This window comes from Dromiciops gliroides, chromosome 1 (assembly GCF_019393635.1).
Source record: "Dromiciops gliroides isolate mDroGli1 chromosome 1, mDroGli1.pri, whole genome shotgun sequence".
Lineage (NCBI taxonomy): Eukaryota > Metazoa > Chordata > Mammalia > Microbiotheria > Microbiotheriidae > Dromiciops > Dromiciops gliroides.
This window is the reverse complement of record NC_057861.1, coordinates 433946672-433973214: the sequence shown is the minus strand read 5'-3', so window position 1 is coordinate 433973214 and position 26543 is coordinate 433946672. Positions and strand designations below refer to the sequence as shown.

Below are 26543 nucleotides of genomic sequence, written 5' to 3'. Positions count from 1 at the left end.
TCTCTGTTGGCTCATCTTGCCTTTCTTTTACTAGACTTTTAGCTCCTTAAAGTGGGGCACTGTTTCCAGGCTGCAGTACCCCAAGCTTAAGAAGGCCCAGGTGGTATGATTTAAGGAGAATCAGGTTCTTCCCTTGCCCAGCCTGTTTCCTGGTCCTAGATGACCCCAGACCAACTTGCTAATCAACCAGCTTTGTGTGTTGTGGTTGTTAGCTCTGATGAGCCTGTTCCCCTCCCCAACCTGGGCCACTGCTACTTGAGCCTACCTCCTGGTTCTCAGCAGGGGTGTAAAATCCAAGTTCTGCCTTAGCACCAGCATAGACCCCTGTAGTCTCCCCCCTGCCCAGGGCTCAGCCCACTTACCAGACTGTGAGCTTAGTTCCAGACAACACTGGTGCTTCAGCTGATTTAGAGGCTCTGGGGGTCTGCTTCTCTGGGGAGGCCTTCCTGGGACTGGATCTGTGTCAGGGTGACTGTGGGGTTGGGCTGGACTCCTGTATCAGCACAGCAGCTCCCTCCTTCTGACCTTCCAAGCTGTTCTTGGTTAGAAGATGATTTCAGCACATTCTTCTGTGAAACTACAACTTTTTAAAGGGCCCTTTTCAGGGGCAGGGAGAAAGAGAGAGAGAGAGAGAGAGAGAGAGAGAGAGAGAAAGAGAGAGAGAGAGAGAGAGAGAGAGAGAAAGAGAGAGAAAGAGAGAAAGTCAACAGAGGGGAGTAGTCCAGGATAGCATGTTTATAGATCTCAGAAATCTCAGAGTTGTAAGAAACAAAAGAATTCCTGGAAGAGCTCAAAAGGGATTTAAAAAAATCATGTAAGGGGTAGCTAGATGGCGCAGTGGATAGAGCACTGGCCCTGGAGTCAAGAGGACCTGAGTTCAAATCCAGCCTCAGACACTTAATACTTACTAGCTGTGTGACCCTGGGCAAGTCACTTAACCCCAATTGCCTCACTAAAAAAATACAAAAAAACAAAAAACAAAAAATCATGTAAGAGGGGTAAAGGACAAATTGGGAAAATAACTGAGAGTGAACAAGAAAATAATGGGGAAAAAGGTCAACAGCTTGGCAAAAGAGACACAAAAAATACTGAAGAAAATAACAGCTTAAAGAATAGACCAAATGGTAAAAGAGGCAAAAAAAATCCACAGAAGGACTCCTTAAAAACCAGAAATGGCCAAATAGAAAAAGAGATAAAAAAATTCACTGAAGAAAATAACTCAAAAAGTAGAATTATCTAAATGGAAAAGTAGGAGCAAAAGCTCATTGAAGGGGGCACAGCTAGGTAGCACAGTAGATAAAGCACCGGCCCAGGATTCAGGAGAACCTGAGTTCAAATCCAGCCTTAGACACTTGACACTCACTAGCTGTGTGACCCTGGGCAAGTCACTTAACCTTCATTGCTCTGCCCCACCCCCCCCAAAAAAAAGTTCATTGAAGAAAATAATTTCTTAAAAATTAGAATTGTGCAAATGGAAGCTGATGACTCCATGAGATGTCAAGAATACAATCAAACAAAGCCATAAGAATGAAAAAATAGAAGAAAATGTGAAATATCTCCTTGGAAAAACAACTGATTTATAAAATAGATCAATAGATAATTTAAGAATTATTGTACTACCCAAAAGCCATGCTCAAAAGAAGAGCCTAGACATCATATTTCAAGAAATTACAAAGGAAAACTTAGCTGATAGTCTATAACTGGAGAGTAAAATAGAAATTGAAAGAATTCACTAATCACCTCCTGAAAGAGATCCCCAAATGAAAACTTCCAGGAATATTATAGCCAAATTCCAGAGCTCCCAGGTCAAAAAGAAAATATTGCAAGCTCCAAGAAAGAAACAATTCTGATATCAAAGAGCCACAGTCAGGATTACACAAGATTCAGTAGCTTCTACGTTAAAAAAATCAGGCAGCTTGGAATATGATATTTCAGAGGGCAGAGGATCTAGGATTTAAGCCAAGAATCACCTACCCAACAAAAATAAGCATAATCTTTCAGGGGGAAAATGGATATTTAATGGAATAGAGGACTTTCAAGCATCCCTGATGAAAAAACCAGAGCTAAATAGAAAATCAGGCTTTCAAATACATGACTCAAGAGAAGCATAAAAAGGTAAACAGGAAAGAGAAATCATAAGGGATTTAATAAAATTAAACAGTTTATATTCTTACAGGGGAGATGATACTTGTAATTCCTAAGAATTTTTATCATTATTAGGGTAGTTAGGAGTATACATAGACAGAGGACACAACTGAGTTGACTATGATGTGATGATTATCTTAAAAAATAAAATTAAGGGGTGAGAAAGAGGAAGGCAATGGGAGAAAGGGAAAAGGAAAAGTAAAATGGGCTAAATTATCTGACAAAAAAGAGATATGAAAGAGCTTTTATAGTGGAGGAGAAAATTGGGCAGGTGGGCAGACAACACTTGGAATCTCATTGGAATTGGTTCAAAGACAGAATGGCATACACACTATTGAAAATAAAAATCTATGTTGCCCTACAGAGAAGTTGAAGAGGGGGCAATGGAAAGAGGTGATAAAAGGGAGGGCAGATTGGGGGAGGGAGTGATCAGAAGCAAAATAATTTTGAGAAGGGACAGGATAAAAGGAGTGAAAAGGATAAACGGGAAAATATGGAGGGAAATACACAGTAATCATAATTGTGAAAAACATTTTATAGCAAGTGTCTTTGATAAAGGCCTCATTTCTCAAATATATAAACTCAGTCAAATTTATCAGAATACAAGTCATTCCCCAATTGCTAAATGGTCAAAGGATATGAAAAGGCAGTTTTTAGATAAAGAAATCAAAGTTGTCTATAGTCATGAGAAAATGCTCTAAATCACTATTGATTAGAGAAATGCAAATTTAAAAACTCTTATGTATCACCACACACCTATCAGATTGGTTAATAGGACAGAAAAGGAAAATGACACATGATGGAAGGGATGTGGGAAAATTGGGACAATAAAGCACTGTTGGTAGGGTTGTGAACTGATCCAACCATTCTGAAAAGCAATTTAGAACTGTGCCCAGGGGCAGCTAGATGGTTCAGTGGATAGAGCACCATCCCTGGAGTCAGGAGTACCTGAGTTCAAATCCAGCCTCAGACACTTGACACTTACTAGCTGTGTGACCCTGGGCAAGTCACTTAACCCCAATTGCCTCACTAAAAAAAAAAAAAAAAGAGTAAAGGAAGAACTGTACTCAAAGGACTATAAAACTTACATACTCTTTGACCCAGCAATAGTACCAATAGGTCTGTATCCTAAAGAGGTCTTTTAAAAAAGGAAAAGGACCTATATGTACAAAAATATTTATAGCAACTCTTTCTGTAGTGCAAAGAATTGGAAGTTTAAGATCCATCAACTGGGGAATGGCTGAATAAGTTGTGGTAAATGATTGTGATAGAATATTATTGTGTTATAAGAAATGATAAGCAGGATAGTTTCAGAAAAAAACTGTAAAGACTTACATGAACTGGGGGCAGCTAGGTGGTACAGTGGATAAAGCACTGGCCCGGGATGCAGGAGGACCTGAGTTCAAATCTGGCCTCAGACACTTGATACTTACTAGCTGTGTGATCCTGGGCAAGTCACTTAACTCATTGCCCCCCACAAAAAAGACTTACATGAACTGATGTAAAATGATATGGACAGAACCAGAAGATTATAACAGCAATATTTGTATGACGAGCAATTGTGAATGACTTAGTTCTTTTCAGTAATACAATGATCCAAGACAATTTTGAAGGATTAATGATGAAAAACCCTAGCCACCTCCAGAGAAAGAACTGATATGAGTCTGAATGCAGATCAGAGCATACTTTTTAAGACTTTGGTTTTTGATTTTTCTTTATTTCTTTAATATTTCCTTATTTTTCTTTCTTTTTTGGGGGGGGGTGTCTTTCTATTTTTACATGACTAATATAGAAATGTTTTGCACAACTGCACATGTACAATGATATCAAATTTCTTGCTTTCTCAATGAGGAGGGAAGGGAGGGAGAGAGAATTTGGAACTCAAAATTTAAGAAAAATGTTAAAAATTGTTTCTACATGTAATTGGGAAAAAAAATAAGAATACTAGGTAATGCCTAAAAAAGGGAAGGCTATTTACCTCCTCTGGACTATTCCCTAAAGTCCTGTTTAGCCAGCCATCTAGTTGTTCACCCAGTTTTTCCTTTAACTCATGCTAAAGAAGTCATCCACAAATCTTGTTCTATTTTTCATGAAATTACTCTATTCTACAAGATTCAATTTCAGAGGCTAAGCTGTCTTTCCACCAGTTTGCTCTTAGCCTAATGTATTTAAATTGCTTTAGGCCACTGATAACAGAGATAATGCTTCTCGGCTGCTTTGTGCCAAGACTTTCTTTTAGTATCTGGACAGGTTTCATAGACCTCTCTGATTTGTTGACATCTCATGCCCAACAGATCCTCTACTTCCACACTACTTTATGACCTTACAACTAGCCATCACTTATTCCCTCAGAATATATACCTCAGTCCCTAATCTTAGATTGGAGCTACACATTCACTGCATAATTGATGGGACAAAAAAGATTAAGTGGAGGATATCTGGGGAATCCAGCTGTTTACATGGCTTTGTATTCAAAATATCTCTGGAAGGTCAGCATGTTTTTTTAAGTTTTGTTGAACTGCTTCCCTGCCCCTCCCCACAAACTTTCTTTTTCAATCAATTACAAGGCATTGCTTGTTGGGGAAGAGAGGGAAAGGGGACATATTTAGAAATGAATGTAATATGGGGCAGCTAGGTGGCGCAGTGGATAGAGCACCGGCCCTGGAGTCAAGAGGACCTGAGTTCAAATCTGGCCTCAGACACTTGACACTAACTAGCTGTGTGACCTTGGGCAAGTCACTTAACCCCAATTGCCTCACACACAAAAAAGAAAGAAATGAATGTAATATAAACAAAGGTATTGATCAAACTTATACAAATATACATGCACATTCACATGCCTGGGGTATACAATGAAGCTTTTGGGTATATGTAAGTTGGATAGACTCAGGTGGATTGCTACAGAAAACCTGTCATTTCTCATATCCTTCCTTCATATATCAAATCTGTCACTTTATTCTTAGCTCTTAGGGCCCACTCAAATGATGAAGAACTCATATGGACACAGGCCCAGCATGTTTATTATGTTCTCTCTTCAGTTTCTAATTATTTCAACATTTGTCTATTTTTAGGGACCAACCTTAGACAAAAGCATGTGGATTTAGAAGATATCTACAAATTGATTCCATGGAGACGGCCTCCAGTATCTATTGGTTTCCTTTAAAAGCACCATGCAATACAATTTTCAATTAATTTCAAACACATTTTATTTTAAAATATCAGAAAATTAACACTCACCAGTGGTGTAATACAAAAATTCACTAACAATGTATTCAAAATGCATCTAATTGAAAAGATGTGCTCTTTGAAAAGGTAACCTACAAGGAGAGGATTTAGAAATAAGTCAGTCAAAATGTTAAAGCAAAACAAAACTCCAGTCACTCTGTGGTTATACTTTCTATGAACAGGTATATTATAATACTGCATACATTGACATGTATAGAGTACTTTATAATTTCAAAATTCCTGATAAGTTTTTTTTTTAATGAAATGTGTTAATATACATCTCTTGTCACATTTGGCAGGGCAGGAGGACACTTTCCATTTCACATATATAGAAATTATTTCAATTCATATTATTGAAAACAGTAAACATTGACATTTATCATCAAGCTTTTGAAACCATTATTTACATGATATAAATTAGACAGTAGCATCTTTCATTATAAACATTATCTAATACTCATACATAAGTCATTTACAATCACAAAATTCCTTTTCTCACCTTTTTTAAAACCCAATAAATACTATGCATGGATAATTTAAGAGTCACATTCCTAATCCTTGGAAGAACAATGTCAGGACAGAGATCAGTGTTGAAAGATGTTATAACAGAAGGCAAGTCTTAAAGAAGCATTTGAAGAACAAGGGAGTAGGGCACCTGCCAAAGAAAGGTATTTGCAGGTTTTCCCCTCTCCTGGAATGACAGGACGAATAACTGCAAAAGGCCAGAGAGAAGGTAGTGAAAAATTAGAGTGAGTACTTCTTAGTCTTGAGTACAGGACTCAGCTCACTGTAAAAGCTTCCCACACATGACATAATCAACCTGATTATCTGATGTATAAAAAAGATTAATGATAAGAAAAGAAAGTGCAGCTACTGCATTTTGGGATGTTATTTGGTAGGCAGTGGGGAGCCATAGGAGGTTTGATACAGTGGGGTGATATGATCAGAGTTGTAAATTAGGAAGATTAATCTGACAACCTGTGCAGAAAAAAACTGGAGAAAAGGACATTTTTTTAAATCTTCCTTCTAAGATTACATAAATTCCTTAAGGCTAGGGACCAGGCATTATTTATCTTTGTATCTCCTCCTATGCCTAGCACAGTCCCTTGCATTTAATAAACCACAGGATCGATCATTGGAATTGGAGCTAGAATGAATGGCTCTTTGTTCCATTTGTATGTGGCAATAAAGCAATCGATCAATAATGGAATTTCCCAATGCACAGGTTCACCTGAAGAGGAGAGGAACTGCTCTAGGTTATGGATTGCAGATTTAGAACTGAACATGACTTTAGAGGCCATTTGGTTCTACCCCCTCATTTTACAGATGAACAGGCCCAGAGAGGTTAAGGGTCTTGCCCAGGGTCTTCCAGATGATCTGAGGCAGAATTTGGATCCAGGTAGTCCTGATTTCAAGACTAGCACCTTATCCACCTTCCCCATGGTTTCTATCTCAAGAGCTATCTATTTCTCATTGCCACGATAGACATTAATAGGATCTGGGAATGAGACAGGCCTTTGTCCTCTTAAGTTAGTCTAATTAATTACAAAAGGAACCTCTGGCAGAATCACTGAAGTATCTCATAAAGTTACTTATTTTTAGGATCAGAGGCTTTGGATGAGCTATATTGGGTTGAAATACTTGGAAGGGAATGTGGAGAAAAAAGAAAGGAGTGAAAAAAGGAGAGATGTTATCTTAGCAGCAAGAAACATGTCCCATAAACTAAATCAAAGTGCATTTCACATATGATTATGATACAAAACCCAGAAATAACTACACATGTCATAATACAGTCAAGTATCTCCATTACAATCATCCAATTAAGGTTGTTGTTTTTTTGTTGGTTTTCTTTTTTTGGTTTTTGGTTGTGGGTTTTTTTGTGTGTTTTGGTTTGGTTTGGTTTTTGGTTGCGGGGGGGGGGGGTTGTGTATGTGTGTGTGTGTATTGTGGGGTTTTTTTTGGCATTGAGAACTACCTCTGTAGGTAGGTACTGAGGCAGCCTTTGAACTAAAAATACTCAAAAACATTCACTTAAATTCTGCAACTTTGCAAGGGAAGGTTGGTAAGACTCTCGAACCTTTCCTCAATCATCTTACCTTCTTACCTTACCACATTGCCTTCCTTTCCCTCTCACAGCTACATAAAAATAATTTGCATCTTACTTAAAAACTCCATTAACCAGCTCCAAGGAGCAGAAATTTTCAGCACTATTACTCCAAACCCCCCACTCTAGTTTGACTCTGATGTTACCAAATGGAATGAGTCAGTTGTCCATGGACTCTGGGCTCTCCAAGGCCAGTGGAAGCAGGAGACAATTTTTTAATTTACTTATTTTTGCAGGGCAATGAGGGTTAAGTGACTTGCCCAGGGTCACATAGCTAAAAGTGTCAAGTGTTTGAGGTTGGATTTGAACTCAGGTCCTCCTGAATCTGGGGCCAGTGCTTTATCCACTGGGCCACCTAGCTGCCCCCAGGAGACAAATTCTTGAAGGTCCTCATTTAGCTTTGACTATAGCTGAAGGACAGACTTTGTGCTTGTGATCATTAGAACAACTTAGAAAAGTTGGGAGAGTTTTTTCACCAGAGGATTGACCACCAAGAGACAGAATTCATGAAATCCTTGCTGGGAGAGGTTGTAAAATGTGCTGGTGGGGAAATATCCACACTAATCTTATCACAGGTCACTGAAGGATGATGTAAGAACTTTCTGTTGGCTTGGAAAACATTTTTTTTTTCCATTTTGTAGTCATACTAAGAAATGGGGTAAACAGAGTTTCTACAGTTTTAAAACATCTCCTTGAAATCATAGCTTTAGAATTGGAGTGAGCCTTGGAAGTCATTTAGTCCAATCCACCTCCTCCTCCCCCTGCTCACTTTTATATTAGGGGAAACTGAGGTCCAGATGATGAAGTGATCTGCCAAAGATTACACAGGGTTGTGTAAATGGCAGCATCAGGATTTGAACCCAGGTCCTATGATGCCAAATCCATTGCTCCACTGGACCACATTCTGAACACTTGCCAAGGACATCATAAAAATGATAATCTAGTTTATTTGCTTTAAAGAGCTATTTTTCCTACACTTTCCTTTGCTGAAAATTCACAGTGACTCTAAGCATGACAGTTCCACAAATTCTACATCAAATACACAAAAGGCAGCCATTCTAACAAAACTGTACCTTGTCCCTGGATTCCCAAGTTTAATGCTTTAAATTATTAACTAACCCTTACTTAATTAGACGAAAGTGAAAGTCTTAAAGGAACAAAAAACAAAAACAAAAAAAAACCTGTGCCATCAAATAGTATTACTGAGTAATGTGGAGCACAGAATCCCAGAAACACCTTGGATCCTCAGCCCTCCCTAGGAAGTTTCACCAGCACACATGTGCCACCAGGTGTCTTTAGCAGTGTCTTCAGGCACATTGAAGAAGATAAGCTCCACTAAATTACTCGCAAACTAGATATGGCAGGAAGTTGGACTTTTCTTTGAGCTCTCCTGAGGTAGTAGACAGTCCTCCCTCCTACTCTTTTTTTTTTTTTTTTAGTGAGGCAATTGGGGTTAAGTGACTTGCTCAAGGTCACACAGCTAGTAAGTGTTAAGTGTCTGAGGCCGGATTTGAACTCAGGTACTCCTGATTCCAGGGCCGGTGCTCTATCCACTGCACCACCTAGCTGCCCCCCTCCTACTCTTTTAATAAAAAAGATTTAAAAATTAGGCAACTGAAATGAGAGAAATAAAACACTGATTACTGGGCTTAAAGACCATCGGAAATGCACTGTTGCCTTCCGTGTGCTCTGGCCAAACTGCCTTTCAGCAGTATTTAATTACTACATAGACTACAATGAAGGTCTCAGGGTCACTATAAAGATACCATATATGAATTCGATGGGAAGTTTCCTAAGAGCTTGTTATGTCTCATTATTCTAATTTGCCCTTTGATGCCTAAATATTTTGAAGGTCACAAAAATTCCATCCAATGGGATTGCAAATGGTGTGATACACACAAGCAAATTACTACTAAATGCCAATTTATGATAATCCTCTTTTCATCCCCACTTAGAGGACATCTTTCAAAACAGAGGACAATAACATTGTTTTTACAATTATAATGATATTACATATCATCATATATCAAGGGCCTTCATTAAAAATAATCATTACAATATTTCCATCATGGAGGCTCTAGAGTGACACAGTTGTGGGACTTTTAAACATAAATAATTTTTCTGAAGATAAACGAACCCACTCCCTTTGTTGCTCTTCAAGCTTTTCAGCCAAACATTTTATTAAAACTGGGTCTACCTTGGAGTCAAATTTATTGGCAAACCAGTGTCCATATTTCATAAGCCACCTTAATTCGGCTGCCCCATAGATACATACACTACGGAGATGAGAGCCAGTACAGGGAGGATAGAAATGGTCTTCCAGGTAATTCCATTTGACCAGTCGGGTTTTGCTTTGTAGGTCTGTGACATCTTGTGCTGATCTGGAAATCTCCCCAGGTATTCCTGGTACTCGGATCATGGTGGCCCAGAAATGCTCATCTGGGGAGTATGTATCTTTGGACCATTCAAAAAAGTCCTTAGCGAGGGGGTTCTTGAAAGTATAGTTAACAAAGGCTCGGCTTAAAACAAAATAAGCACTACCCACAAAAATTTCAATGTTATGGGGTGGAGCTTCCTTGGAAATATTTGTCTTTACAGGCATTAGCATATAGTCATAAGGCACACTTTTGAGTTCATGGTGATAAGTGAATCTTTCCTTTTTGCTGTTACTTGGCTTCACTGACTCCAGCATGTTTGCCCCATTTAGTTTCTTTAACTCAGTTACTAATTCAAAGTTTGATTTTAAAGGAAAATCTTGTCCGCACAGGTTAATAACATACTTCCACGGAACGTGGGATTTCAGCAGGTCAGATAAGCAATTAAAATCAGCTTGGAGCCTGGAAATATGAGCATATTCCACTGTCTCTAATTTGGAAGCAATGAAAATGTTGGAGAAGCACCTGGCCAAACTGTCCATGGCTAGTTTGAAAGTATTAGGTGATTTCTGATCATAATGGATACAATAAACATTGTGACGGTTGTATATTGCATGGATCAACCTTTCAACCATGATGGCATCTTTGTGAACTACCAAAGAATAAGCTATTGGGAATCTTTGCTCTTCCATTGAAACAGGCTTCAGGTGGTATCTTCTAATGGCCTGATAGACCTTACAATCCCTGGTCATTTCTATGACATCTTCATCATCTAAATCAATGATGTCTTTCCTCCGTATCTCCAATGTCTTGCCAATCTCCATAGGCTCTTGTTCATAAATATGGGAACAGTTAATTTTATACCTGGATTCACCTCTGAGAAAAGTATACCTATTTCTTACATAAGATGAAGTGCTTAAAGATCGTTCGACTAAGTAAATGCCTTTTCCAGAGAAGTAGGATCTTTTTACATTTAAAAGTTTCAATAAAGAGAACAACCATAGTGTCAAAAAGAGGATGAAAATCTTCTGTCGCAGAGGGTATTTAGAAGAACACATGTATCCCTTCATTCTGTAAAAAGAGAGAAGAGTTCAGTTATGATAGTAAAGAAAACTAGATACAAATGAATGCTATAGTGTCTTAACCTAGATAGAAAAAAAACCCCATCAAAATAATGAGACAGAAAAGAAGCTGTGCAAATTTGTTTGCCTTTCCCCCATGTTAACAGAATTTGAGCAGTGAAAATAATCATAGTTAACATTTTGGTAGCTCTTTAAGGCCTTGAAGCAATTTACATATGTCAATTCATTTGTGGAGAGTTCAGTGTTACCAATATCATCACCCCCATTTTATAAGTGTGAATCAACTGAGGCTTGAATAGGTTGTGACTTATCTATGGTTACCCCGCTATTAAGTATAAAATTCGATTTGAACCCAGGTCTCTCTTGACTTCAAGTCCAATGCTCTTTCCACATGCCATGCTGGATCTTTTAAGGAAAAAAAAAATTAGTAATCAAACAGAAACGACAGTGGAGATGGTAAACTTCTAGAGGTCAACTCTATGTCCCTTGTAATATGGATCTCTCTATATGGTATTAGTCCCTCTTTTGTACTCTGCCTATCAGACATTTCAAATAGAATATTCTGTAGGGATCTTAAACTCAGTAGATCCAACAACAGAACTAAATATCTTTCTTTTCTACCAGATCCCTTCTTATAATGAGGGCACCACTGTCCTTCCAGTCAATCACATACACAGCCTTGTCATTACCCTCAACTATTCACTCCATAGATTTAATCACTTGCCAATTCTTACTGTTTCTACCTCTATAACATCTTTCACACCCATTCCCTTCTCTCTACTCACACAACCACTACCCATGTTCAGAGGTAATCATCTGGTTTATTGAAAGAGCCTCCTAATTTGTCTTCTTGCTTCAAGCATCTTCTTATTCCAAGTCAACTTCCACACAGCTGCCCTACTCAATAAACTCTAGTGACTATCTCCCTTTAAGGTGAAATATAGATGCACCTGCTTGACTTTTAAAGTCCTTACCAACCTGGCCCCAACCTATTTTTCCAACTTTGTTACATATTCTTCTCCTTCCCATACCCTATGTCCAGTCATACTGACCTTTTGACTTGTTCCTCACCCACAACGTACAAGCTTTCATCTCTCTACCTTTGCATCATTTTTCCCCCTACCTGGAAGGTACTCTTTTCTTCCCCATACCTCTTAGAATCCTTAATTTCATTTAATATTCAGCTCTAACACCATCTTCAACATGAGGCCTTTCCTGATTGCCCCTAGTTATTAGCACTCTTTCCCTCATCAAACTTTTATTTATTTATTCAGCTATGTTGGGGGGGGCATCTAAGTGGTACAGTGGATAGAGTGCCAGGCCTGGAATCAAGAAGACTCATTTTCCTGAGTTCAAATCTGACCTCAGACACTTAATTCTATTTGCCTCAGTTTCCTCATCTGTAAAAGGAGCTGGAAAAGAAAATGGCGCACCATTCTAGTATCTTTGCCAAGGAAATCCCAAATAAGGTCACAAAGAGTCTCGCATGACTGAAATAATATTTCTTTATATGTAGGTTGTCTCCCCCTATAGAATGATAGAACCTTGAAGTTTAATTTTTGTCCTTGAATCTCCATTACCTAGTATAGTTCTTAGTAGGTACTTAACAAATATTTAATGGTTTACTGAATGAATTTACTAACTGTTTTGGACAATTTTTTGCTGATTTTTATACATTTAATTTTGCTTTACTGTCTTATTTCTATAGATAGCTATAGCTAACACTATTAGAACTATGTCAAATAATAGTGAGGCTGGGGGTAGCCTTATTTTATACCTGATTGTGTTGGGGAAACTCCTAGTTCTTTGCCATTATAAATAATGCTAACTCTTGACTTTTGATATATACTTTTTTTTTGTTTGTGGGGCAATGAGGGTTAAGTGACTTGCCCAGGGTCACACAGCTAGTCTGAGTGTCAAGTGTCTGAGGCTAGATTTGAACTCAGGTACTCTTGAATTCAGGGCCAGTGCTTTATCCACTGCACCATCTAGCTGCCCCCAATATATACTTTTGATCATATTAAAGAAGTCCTTCTATAACTACATTTTTAAAAAAATTGTGTTGCATTTTGTCAAAAGTTTTTCTGTGCCTACTGATATAATTATGTGGTTTTTGTTATTTATATGATTAATTGTGCCATTTTCCTATTAGATCATCCTTGCATTCTTGGTATGAACCCATTTGGACTGACTATCTTAAGGGAAGAAGCTCAAAAACATAAATGGATGATGTGACTATTTTTAAGCCATTTCATTAGAAACAATGAATATGAAAACTGACAACTAATGTATAGTAAGTAATCCTCAATACTCATTATTTAAAAAGCAATTTTCAAGTTTCTTTCCTTAACCTCTACTTAAATTTCAGCTAAAGAAACTATGATTTGCACCAAGGCACTACTGAGAAGCCAACCAAATTATCCCCCATAAATTCAGGAAGCACATACAGTAGAATCCTCACAGGTCCACTCTTAGACCTTCTCCTTACTCTGAGTTACATCTCTTGAATGCTTTATGAATGATGACTATGTCCTATAATTTATTTTATAGGCTTCAGAGATGGTGAACATCTTAGGGACCAATTAATACAAACCTGACTTAAGCGGACGACTAGGCTACATGAACAGCAAACTACTCAGGATGAGCTTTCAATTTAACTATTTATAATCAAATTAGACTTATATGGTTTTAAAAAAATAAACATTTTTATTTAAAGTTTTGAGTTTCATATTCTATCCTTGCTTACTTCCCCCTTCCCTAAGGCAATAAGCAATCATATATGAGTTATACATGTACAATCATGTAAAACATTGCCACAGCCCTTTTTTATACAAAAACGTGAATAAAAGAAAGACATGAAAGAAAGTGAAAAATAGTGTGCTTCAGTCTGTGTTCAATATCAGTTCTTTTTTTTGGAGGTGAATAGTATGCTTTATCATTAGTCCTTTGGGATTGTCTTGTATCATGGTATTGCTGAAGATAGTTAAGTCATTCACAATTGTTCATAGAACAATAATGTTGTCACTGTGTACAATGTTCTTCTGGTTCTACTCACTTCACTATACATCAGTTCATACAAGTCTTTCCAGGCCTTGCTGAAATCATCTTGCTTGTCATTTCTTATAGCACAGCAATATTCCTTCACCATCATATACCACAGCTTGTTTAGCCTTTTCCCAATTGATGGGCATTCCTTGGATTTCCAATTCTTAGCCACCATAAAAAGAGCTGCTATTATATGTTTTTTTTAAATGTTTTTAATGTTTTTAAATGAACGATTACCATGCTTCATGGTAATTAGGTACATACAAAAAGTTTATAGAGATGACTAAATAGTATTACTTTGATGTAGCTGAATCACACTTTCCATTTTTTCCTCTTCTCACTCCTTAACAAACTTAAACATTTACTGAGCACCTATTCTGCATAACACTAAATTATCTGCCAGCGGCTCTCTACTAGCTACACTATCCTTAATTAGATAAAATGGGGATGAAAAATAGCTGACATCTATAGATAGTGCTTTAAGGCTTGCAAAGCTCTTTTCACACACTAGCTCATTTGATCCTTATTAGCTTGTCAGATGGGTGCTATTACTCTCCCCATTTTACATATGGAGAGCCTGTGGATCAGAAGTTAAGTGTCTTGCCCAAGGTCATAAAGCTAAGTGATAGAGGTGAAATTCAAATCAAGATTTCTTCTAATTCCACGTCTAGTGCTCTTTCCATTATATTATACTGCCTCTTGGAAGTAATAATATTTACATTATCTGCTTCACAGAGTTATTATAAGGATCAAACAAAATAAAGGATAGAAAGTACTTAAATCATGATATAGCAACTAGTATCATATTATCAAGATAAAGAAACAGGGCCAGAGAAGTTGTCAATCAATAAGTATTTCTTAAGTGCTTATTATGTTATGTACCAGGCATTGTGCTAGGCACTGGGGAGAATAAAAGGATAAAAAAATATATAAATATATATATATTTATATATATAAATATACATATATATATGTATATATATAAAGAATGAAGCAATCCTTAGTTTCTTTTTTTTTTCTTTTTGGCGGGGCAATGGGGGTTAAGTGACTTGCCCAGGGTCACATGGCTAGTAAGTGTCAAGTGTCTGAGGCCAGATTTGAACTCAGGTCCTCCTGAATCCAGGACCAGTGCTTTATCCACTGTGCCACCTAGATGTCCCAATCCTTAGTTTCAATGAGCTTACATTCTAATGAAGAAGACAATAAGGAAATATAAAAAATATATATCAATTTATATGCAAATTAAAGCAATTCTGTGGGTTTTGCCTCATTCCCATCAAATGGCAAAGATGACAAAAAAGGAAAATAGCAAATTTTGGAAGGGCTGTGGGAAAACTGGCATATTGATCCACTGTTGGTACACCAATGAAAGGGTACAACCATTCTGGAAAGCATGGTAGAATTATATGCAAAAAGTTACTAAATAGTCCATTCCGTTTGCCCATCTACACCACTGCTAGGCCTATGCCCAAAAGAGATCAAAGAAAGAAGAAAAAGTCCTATATGTACAAAAATATTCATAACAGCTCTTTTTGTGGGGGTAAAAAACTAGAAAGCAAGAGGATTTCCAACAACTGAGAAATAGTTGAATAAGCTGTAAATAAATGGGTGGAATATTGTGGTATAAGAAATGAGGAAATAGATGACTTAAAAAAGACATAGAACTGACAGTATGAAATAAGCAGAAGCAGACGAACAACTTATACCATAACATCAATGAATAATTTTGAAGATTTTTTTTATTGTAACAAATAGTTTAATTTCACTTTTATTTGCATATTAACATCACATTTACTCCCATGCCATAAGCTTTTGTTTCTTCAGTTTCTTTTGAGCGATCTCCTCTTCTGGTTTAGGAACAATTTATTCCTTTTCAGTCACAGTATCATCTCAATATGGCGAAGGGAACTCACGTATGGGTTCAATCGACCATGAGCCCTGTAAGTACACTGTCGCATTTTGGGGGCCTTGTTAACCTGGATATGCTCAATGACAAGAGAATCCACATCCAAACCCTTCAGTTCAGCATTACTTTCTTCATTTTTAAGCACATGCAGCAAGAACTCAGCACTCTTTTTGGGCCAATGACCCTATGTTCAACCCCACTGCTTAGCCTGGGCACACATGCCAACTCCACCATTGTATGGACGTAAGGGAACACATTGTTTCTTCAATGTGACATATTTCAAATGCTTGGTAGCTTTTCAGATATGCATGCCCTTGATAGCTTGGGCTGTTTCATGGCTCTTCTTCTTCTTCTTCTTCTTCTTCTTTTTTTTTTTTTTGGTGAGGCAATTGGGGTTAAGTGACTTGCCCAGGGTCACACAGCTAGTAAGTGTCAAGTGTCTGAGGCCAAATTTGAACTCAGGTCCTCCTGAATCCAGGGCCAGTGCTTTATCCACTGCACCACCTAGCTGCCCCTGTTTCATGGGTATTCTTGAAGTGGACCTGGAGATTTGAACCCCTTGACTTGCATGATTTTGTGGGGTTCTCTGGATCAAGACAGTACCTCACCATTTTAAATGATTATCTAGTATTGCTCAAGGGAAGAGGAAGAACTGAAGATTTTTTTTATAAACTAATGAAGAGGGGGCAGCTAGGTGGTGCAGTGGATAAAGCACCAGCCCTGGATTCAGGAGTACCTGAGTTCAAATCCAGCCTCAGACACTTGACACATACTAGCTGTGTGACCCTGGGCAAGTCACTTAACCTCCATTGCCCTGCAAAAAACAAAAAACAAACTAACAAAAAAACCAAAATAAACTAATGAAGAGTAGAATGAGCAGAACCAGGAAAACAATCTTACAACAACACATAAAAACAACTTTGAAATCTGCAAGAACTATGATCAATCCAATGACCTTCATAATTCCAGAGGACTAATTATGAACATGTTATCCAATATGAAGAGGTAATGGATATGTGGTACAGAATGATACACATACAGATATCCCTTGGGGGAATGTTATGCTTAAGTATACATATTTGTTACAAGAAATTTGCTTTTTCTTTTATTTTTTTCAATGGTGTATGAGGTGCAAAAGAGAAAAAAAATAGGTTTCTGTTTATTTTTTAAATTTTTATTTATTTGGGGGGGCAGGGCAATGAGGGTTAAGTGACTTGCCCAGGGTCACACAGCTAGAGTCAAGTTTCTAAGGCTGGATTTGAACTCAGGTCCTCCTGAATCCAGGGCCAGTACTTTATCCACTGCGCCACCTAGCTGCCCCTCTGTTTATTTTTTAAAATAGAGAGGTGTGTGTGTGTGGGGGGGGTAGTACAGATGTAAAATATTACATGAACAATCAGATGAGGTCACTATATTATTGATTTTGCTTAACTGTTTTGCTTTGTTATGAGACTGTTCACAAAGTAGAAGTAATAGGCAAATGTTTAAAATGTAAAAACTAAACTCATCAATAAAACTAAAAAAAAATGTATGCCATATTTAAAGTAGTTAAATACAAAGTCGTTTTAGAGGGAGGGCACTAGCAACTGGCAAGTGTCAGGAATGGCACCTGAACTGCATCTTAAAGGAAGAGAGCTAACTCCATGAGTCAGGTAAGGAGGGAGAGCATTCTAGGAATTAGGGATGGTCTTCCCAAAGGCATGGGAATGGGAATCAGCAGACATAGTGTGTAAGAAGCATCAGGAAAGCATTTTTGGATGGATTGAAGAGAACAGGAGGTAGAGTAATGTCCAATGAGATTAGAAAGATGGGTGGAATGGACTGAAGAGAGCAGGAGAGAGAATAATGTCTAATGAAACTGGAAAGGTGGGTTGGGGCCAGATTGTAAAGGGCTTTAAAAGACAAAAAGAAGAGTTTATATCCTATCCTAAAGGCAATAGGAAGACACTGGGAGTCAGATGAAGATCACATGATCAAATTTGTGCTTTAGGAAAAGTACTAGGGCAGCATTGTGTAGGATGGACTGGAATGGTGAGAAACTTGAGACAAGGAAGTTGTAATAATTTAGGTGAGAAGTGATAAAAGTCTGAACTAAGGTGGTAGCTGTGTAACTTGAGGGAAGGGATCAGATTCAAGATCTGGCAACTGATTGGATATGTGGGGTGAGGGGCAATAAGGGAATCTGGGATAATGCCAAGATTATCCATGTGGAAGTCTTGAAGAATGGTTCTGTCTTTGACAGAAATAGGGAAATATGGGAGATAGCAGGTTGTATGGGGAAAAGATAATGAATTCCATTTTTGAAGGTTAAGTAACTTGCCCAAAGTCACATTGCTGACATAGAACTGAGATGAGAATCTTGGTCTTCTAACACCATGCCTAGTGATCTTTCTACTTTGCCATTTACCACCACATTTTTTTTGTGTGGCTGTGCATGGGAGAACTTGTTCATAACCCAAAATGGTAGCAATATGGTACCTGAGATTGGACAGTTTGGGTTGGGGCAGGAATTGGTATTCTTTTCCCTAAATAAAGTTCCAGAGACATGCAGAAGGCATTCTTCTACAGATTTATAACAATTCACATCTCCCCTACTCATGTGGATTATATTCAGGTTGAATCAATCAACAAGTATTTATTAAGCACTTTTTTCTATGAGCCAATCCTAGGCTAGGCTCTGTGAGCTCTACAAGAGAAATATAAGCATGATTACTATCATTATGGGAGATTACCAAAAATAGATTTAGAAGAAAATGGGGGGGGGCGGCTCCGTGGAACAGTGGATAAAGCACCGGCCCTGGAGTCAGGAGGACCTGAGTTCAAATCCGGCCTCAGACACTTGACACTTACTAGCTGTGTGACCCTGGGCAAGTCACTTAACCCCCATTGCCCCGCAAAAAAAAAAATGGGGAAATAAAAATTTTGGCTCCATTTAATCAAGTAATTAGAATTTCTGAGTAACCAAAGTACTAGTTACTTTGAGGGATACAAAGAAGACTTTCTTTGCCTTCTGATAATTCCCCAGTCTAGTTGGAAACACAGTGAGTCCTAGTTCAGTGCTTGTAATTTGCCATCCCAAAGGAATGACCCAGATGATTCTTCTGCTCTGAGTGGACCAGAGAGGAAGATTGTCTAGTGGTTATTGAGCTGGTTATGTTCATGGCTACTAGGAAAAGGGAGTTTTAAAGTTTCTGTTCCCTGTTTAGAACCCTTCTCTGCCTCTAGGTCCCATTTCCTTCAAAGACAGAAGCATACAGGTGTATCACTATCATATAGCAAAGCTATATAAATACTATTCTCAACTTTTCACCCTTCCCCCAGCAAAAATGCCCACACAGTCCAGTAGCTACCAGGTAGTAGTCTATTGTTTCTTCCTGCCTCAAATATTAATAATTCTTGGTTACAATATCAATAAAATGAAAGTATCAATTAGTTTTATTCCCTATTGTCAAACTAAAGTGGACACCGAAACAATTATTTAGATACTTCAACATAAAAGGTCTGAATCAAGCTGACACATGAAGGAAGGAATTGTATGGTAGTATTTTCCCTATACTATCTAACTGTAATTATTGCTTACCCATTGAAAGGAAATCTGATGCTAAGGGCTTGAAGAGATCATGGAAATCCAAATCAATGATCATTTAAGCATCTGCTTTGAGTAAGGCACTGGCATTACAGAGATGCAAGCAATGCATGGTAAAAAGAGAATTAGGAATAATAAGATGGGTAGGAGAAGTAAGAGAGAAATGAGAGTATTCAGGAAGAGAGAGTGGCCAATAGTGTCAAATATGGCAGAGAGGTCAGAAAGGATAAGGATTGGAAAAAAGCTGTAAGATCAGATCACTGGGAACTTTAGAGAGAACAATGGCAATTGAGCAAGAGGAGAGGAGGTGGAGGCAACAAGAATAGAAAGTTTTTCTAGGAATTTGGCTGTTGAAGAAGAGCATAAAGGATGTTAGCTTAAGGGGATAGGAGGGTCAAGTGAGGATATTTTAAAGATGGGGAGACTGAAGTATGATAGTAGATAGATAGCAGTGAAGGAGCCAGCATAAAGGGAGAGATTAAAGATTTGAAAGACAGATGAAATAATTATGGGGGCAATCTACCCAGAGAATGTGGTAGAGGATGGGATCAAAGGTACATATGGAGAGATTGACCTTGGTGTTCAAGGTTGCCTCTTCATCAGAGACTCGAACTAAGAGGAGAGAATGAGGGATGAATCATATGAAGGGGTTTTGAGCTCTAGAGAAGAGGCAAGAGAGAGCAAGTAATATATCAATTCTACATGTGAAATCATATAAAACATATTTCCACATCAGCCACATTTTTAAAAAGTAATTAATTAATTAATTTCTTTGGTAAGGCAATTGGAGTTAAGTGACTTGCCCAGGGTCACACAGCTAGCAAGCATCAAGTGTTTAAGGCTGAATTTGAACTCTGTGTGACCCTGGGCAAGTCACTTAACCCTCATTGTCCTGCACAAAAAAAAAAAAGGCAAGAAAAATGAAATGAGAAAATTATTCTTCAATTTGCACTCAGAGATCATCAGTTCTCTCTCTGTAGGTGGATAGCTTTTTTTTTTTTTTAAATCATGGGCCCTTTGGAATTATCTTGGATCATTATACTCATCAGAGTCTTCCACAGTTCATCATTACAACATTGGTGTACTGTACACATAAAGATCTCCTGGTTCTCATTTCACTTTGCCTCAGTTCATATATATCCTTTCAGATTTTTCTGAAAACTCCCCACTCCCATCATTTCTTATAGCACAGTAGTATTCCATCACAATCATATGCCACAACTCATACAGGAACTCCCCAATTGATGAGCATCCCCATGATTTCCAATTCTTTGCCACTACAAAAAGAGCTGTTATAAATACTTTTGTACCTATAGCTCCTCTTTTTTTTTTCCTTTGATCTCTTTAGGATACAGACCTAGTAGTGGTATTGCTGGGTCAAAGGGTATGCAATTTTATAGCCCTTTGGGCATAGTTACAAATATTTCTCCAGAATGGTTGGACCAGTTCACTATTCCATTAGCAGTTCATTAGTGTATCCATTTTTCCTCAGGATCTCCAGTGTGTCATTTCTGATAGGTGTAAGGTGGCATTTCAGAGTTGTTTTAATTTGCCTTTCTCTAATCAACAGTGCTTTAGAGCATTTATTCATATGAGTTTAGATAGCTTTGATTTTTTTCTGCTGAAAACTTCCTATTTATATCCTTGATCATTTATCAATTAGGCAATGGTCTTATTTTTTATAAATTTGATTCAGTATATTTGAGAAATGAGGCCTTCATCAGAGAGAGTTGATATAAAATTTTTTGATACTTCATTGTTTATCATACCTTTTAGCATAATGAAGTTTCCCTGATTACCTCTTTTAATGAGGTCTATTTTGGCTTTTGCTTTGTCTGAGATCATGATTGCTACTTCAGTTTTTTTACTTTAGCTGATGAATATTAGATTCTGTTCCAGCCCTTTAACTTGTCTCTTGTAAACAAAATATTGTTGCATTCTGGTTTCTAATACATTCTGCAATTCACTTCCATTTTATTGGTGAGTTTATCCCATTCATATTCAGTTATTACTGTGTATTTCCTTCCATCCCATTTTCTTTTCTCTTTCTCTCCCACTGAGGTTAAGTGACTTGCCCAGGGGTCACAGAGCTAGTAAGTGTCAAGTATCTGAGGCCGCATTTGAACTCAGATCCTTCTGAATCCAGGGTCAGTGCTTTATCTACTCTGCCACCTAGCTGCCCCTATAATCTCTTTCTGAGCAGCTGTCAGACCCCCTTACCATCTCTGGGCTGAGAACTGTGAAGCGGCTGCTACTGTTGCTTTGGCCAATATTGCTGGCCACAAATGTGGGCTCCTAACAGGCCTCTACCCCAGTATCACAGACTTTTCCTGCTAACCTATTAGCTTTTCTTTTCTTTTTTTAAATCATAAAAGTATTTTATTATTTTCCAGTTACATGTAAAAATAGTAAGATTTTTAGTTCCAATTTTTTCTCCCTCCCCACTCCCTGAGACAGAAAGCAATCTGATATAGGTTATATATAAACAATCACATCAAACATATTTCCACATTAGTCATATTGTGAAAGAAGACTCAGAACAAAAGGGAAAAACCTCAAAAAAGAAAAAAAAAACACACAAAAAATATAGAAACAGTATGGTTCAATCTGCATTCAGAATCCACAGTTCTTTTTTGTGGATGTGGAGAACATTTTCCATCATGAGTCCTTTGGAATTGTCTTGGATAATTGTATTGCTGAGAATAGTTAAGTCTTTCACACTTGATCATCACACAGTGTTGTTGTTACCGTGTATAATGTTCTCCTGGTTCTGCTCACTTCAATCGGCATCAGTCCACTTAAGTCTTTCCATTTTTTTCTGAAATCTGCCTGCTCATCATTTCTTACAGCACAATAGTATTCCATTACATTCATATACCACAACTTGTTCAGTCATTCCCCAATTGATGGGCATTCCCCTCAATTTCCAATTCTTTGCCACCACAAAGAGAGCTGCTATAAATATTTTTGTATATGTGGGTCCTTTTCCCTTTTTTATGTTCTCTTTGTGATATAGACCTAGTAGTGGTATTACTGGGTCAAAGGGTATGCACAGTCCCTTAGCCCTTTGGGCATAGTTCCAAACTATGGAATGGTTGGATCAGTTCACAACTCCACCAACAATGCATTAGTGTTCCAATTTTTCCACAGCTTCTCATTAAATTTTTTTAGGCCAGTAAAATGTCTCGCTCTGACTTGTTGGCTCTGCTTCTCCAAAATTTGATTTGAAGTATTAGTTTACAGTTGTTTAGAGGGGAATGGGTGGCTGCCCCTAATCTGCCCTCTTGGCTCTGCCCATAAATGCTTGTTGAATTGAACTAAAATTATTTTTTGTAAGACATGTCTTTAATGAAACACTGGGAGCTATTTTTTAACCTCTAAGTATGACCAATGTTGGGCAGTTATGTGGCACAGTGGATAGAGTTCTAGAGTTGCAAAGACTAATCTTCATGAGTTCAAATCTGGCTGCAGATACTTACTAGCTATGTGGCCCTGGGCAAGTCATTTAACCCTGTTTGCCTCAGTTTCTCATCTGTAAAGTGATACAGAGAAGGAAACGGCAAACCAATCTAGTATCCTTGCCAAGAAAAACCCCAAAATGAGTTCATGAGGAGTGAAATATAACTGAAGTGACTGAACAAGTGACCAACATTTATTTTGATACTATTTTTGGTGAATGATATTAAGTGTCTATCATTCTCAGTGCCTGGAACAAAGTAGATACCTAATAAATGCTTACTGACTGATTATCACATTTCTTTTAAAAGGATATTCCTTTAACAAAGACTTAGTTTCCATGATTAAAAAATTTCAAATACACTACAAACCATAAACCCCCTGGAAATGATTCATTATAACCACCTCCTACAAAATTAACTTTACCTTACTACCACAAATTGCCTGGAGGATTTTATACTAGCACATGCACCTGATTTCCTGGGCTTTGGTACTAGTAATGTCCTGATTGTCACTATCACTTCCCTACACTCTAAAGCTAGTCTGAGGCATACTTACAAAGCCATATATCTACATAATAAGGACTAGAAAGCCCCTTTCTATGAGTAGTTATGTTTTTTCAGCCTGTGATTCTCTCTTAGGATTTGTGTACATTTTCGATATAATTTTACTGTCCAAATACAGAAATTTCCAGAACATTTCAATGGTTTATGAGGACAATGGGACAGAATATTCGAAACCAGATCTGCCCTAGAAACTTTGGGATTCATGGCTGCCATAACTATAAAACTATGAGAAATGGATTCTATAAAAACAGTGGGGTAGGCAGAACAGAATGCTATAGCACTAAATGAATTCACAGACAGAATAAAGTGAACATGTGGTTTCTGGTATTGAAAGTAAGGAGACTTGCCTGGGAATCCTAAAATCATTGACTCTGGACTCAAAAAGATACACATACACATCTAACATGCATACTACCCACATGCCAAAGAAAAAAAATTCAGGCTTTTCAGTGCTGAGAAGTTCACATAGTGCAAAAAGGTGAGTACTTTCAGGTCGGTGGTTGAAAGATTAGTACTCAGGTGGTCATCCTTCCTAGGAGCCTCTTTGGGCTCTGTTTTTATTTATCTCTGGAAACACAGCCAGCTTTGGAATGGCCAGTATCAACACCAGGTATCATGCAGGCCAGTGACCTCTGGCTGAATGATACATTGTAGAGTTAAGTTCTACTAGTTTTGTTGTGTGTATGTGTTTTTTTTTTAATTAATCATTGCAGCACTAGAAAAGTCTTTTCTAATACTAAGCTTCATCAACGTGTTTACAAAGTTCATGCCATGCTTGTGGAAAAAATATCTTTCTCCCCAAAGACTAAGTCAGTTAGAAGCTCTTAAGTCCTGATCCACAAAGTATACGTGTATGTGTTTGGTGGAGAGAAGTGGTGGCATCAGGGGAGCAATAAGTACTAGAACTCCATTGTCCAAATTTAAAATGGAATGTGTGTGATAAGTAGAGTATATCACAAACACATTCATCTTATCAACCCAACCATGATGCATTTTGGATAAAATGAAGATTCAAAAAGTTTCTCAAGGACAAAGCAAGTTTCATCAATGAGCATTCAACTTCCACCAGACCAGAGAGTCAGTCAAGGAAGCTCCTTTACTTTGTTGAGAAACATTTAGAACCCTACTCCAGATTGTGAAAAATTGCTGAGTGTGTCTACTGACTTACAGCATTACAAGAAGAAAGGGAACCTCACTAGACAATTTTATGTAATTTGGTTGGCAAATATAGTTCTTGTGCAATGAAGAGAAGCAGCTGGATATCAACTTAATAATCTCGGGGTATCTAGGAAAGGAAGATGCAAAAACAAGGGAAGAGGGGAAAAAGAACTCCCGGATTTAAAGCCTGTAAGTCAGTTGAAATCTTTCCAGTGACTTCCAGACCATTGAGGATTCTAGGCATTTAGCTCACCCTAATCTATTTCCAACCTTGGCCCCTCACCAACTTCCTGTTTCTCCAATTCAGTGATCTGGCAAAACTGCCACTGATCATAACACACAAACTCTACAAGAAAAGAGATACCTAGAAAAATGGATGGGTTCTTTTCTTTTCCTCTTTCTTTCTTTCATTCTTTCTGTCTGTTTTTCTTCCTTCATTCCTTTCTTTCAATGTAGAAAAGGTTTTATTCTCTGAACACAGTTGATTTTTTATTTCCTTAAAGTTTATTTAATACTCTCATGAAAGGTTTAACTTTAACTTCCTTATATTTTAAAGTTACTACCTAACTATATGGGACAGCCTCCATGTTCATAACAGCAATGACTCATATTTATATAAACATTTTAAGGTTTTCTTTGCTAGAAAGAAAAGAAAATATTTCTCAGGTCTCTGTCCCTGGATGAAGCCAATCTATACCAAAAATGAGAGGTAATTAATAGATCTCCAAGGATGTATGTATGTATATTTCGTAGGAGGTGCTGTTTACAGGTGTAATAGAAAGGACAAATGAGGCAAAGCTAGAATTAAGTAGAAGAGAATACCAAAGTAAGTAAATCAAGAAGGTTGGACACATGTTATGAGATGGGGGTCCAAAGCAGGCAGCAGTCAATGGAGAAGAGGTCTGGAAACACTATGAAGGGAGCAGCAAAGGCTTTAAAAACATTTTTTAAAGTAAAAGTTTTGGGGGGCAGTTAGGTGGCATAGTGGATAAAGCACTGGCCCTGGATTCAGGAGGACCTGAGTTCAGATCCAGCCTCAGACACTTGACACTTACTAGCTGTGTGACCCTGGACAAGTCACTTAACCCTCACTGCCCTGCAAAAAAAAAGGAACAAATAAAGTAAAAGTCTTTTTGAATATGGACAAATTGGGGCAGCTAGGTGGCACAGTGCATAGAGCACCAGGCTTGGAATCAGGAAGACTCTTCCTGAGTTCAAATTCAGGAGTACCTGAGTTCAAATCCAGCCTCAGACACAGCCTCAGACACTTAACACGTACTAGCTGTGTGACCCTGGGCAAGTCAAGTCACTTAACCCTGTTTGCCTCAGTTTCCTCATCTGTCAAATGAGCTGGAGAAGGAAATGGCAAACCACTCCAGTATCTCTGCCAAGAAAATCCTAAATGGGGTCATGAAGATTTGGGCACATCTCAGTAACAACAACAACAACTTTAGTAAAAGGCAAGACAATATCCTTTTGTAGGAGTAGAAGGTTGTGTTTTCATCCTGTTACATCTATGCCATTGTTGGGTCTGGAAAATATTTTACACAGGTTTTCATATCTCCTTCCATTTTATTTTTTAAAAAACTGATTTTTTTTTTAAATTTTGTGGGGCAATGAGGGTTAAGTGACTTGTCCAGGGTCACACAGCTAGTAAGTGTCAAGTGTCTGAGGCCGGATTTGAACTCAGGTACTCCTGAATCCAGGGCCGGTGCTTTTTCCACTGCGCCATCTAGCTGCCCCTAAAAAACTGATTTTTAAAGACTACAAAGATACTGCCCTTAAAAAACCCCTCACACTTACAAAGTGATCTAAGGTTTGCAAAGTGCTTTACCTTTGTTATCTTCTTCGATCCTCACAGTCACCCTGGGAGATAGGTACTAGTCTCATTCCCA

General features: G+C 37.9%; 1 protein-coding gene across 2 annotated transcripts; it reads right to left on the bottom strand.

Annotated features, from left to right (window-relative positions):
• Nucleotides 1-516: 516 nt before the first annotated feature.
• On the bottom strand, nt 517-26543 carry GCNT4 (glucosaminyl (N-acetyl) transferase 4). 2 transcript variants are annotated; one of them, XM_043978533.1, is made up of 3 exons: nt 26483-26543; nt 9750-10920; nt 517-597 (listed from the first exon to the last, which is right to left on the bottom strand). In XM_043978533.1, the coding sequence occupies exons 2-3, from the start codon at nt 10917-10919 to the stop codon at nt 544-546; spliced, it is 1224 nt and encodes a 407-aa protein (XP_043834468.1). In that variant the 5' UTR covers nt 10920; nt 26483-26543; the 3' UTR covers nt 517-543. The 2 variants fall into 2 exon arrangements, with proteins under 2 accessions (XP_043834468.1, XP_043834467.1); XM_043978532.1 differs by lacking the exon at nt 517-597 and having other exon boundaries at nt 5371-10920.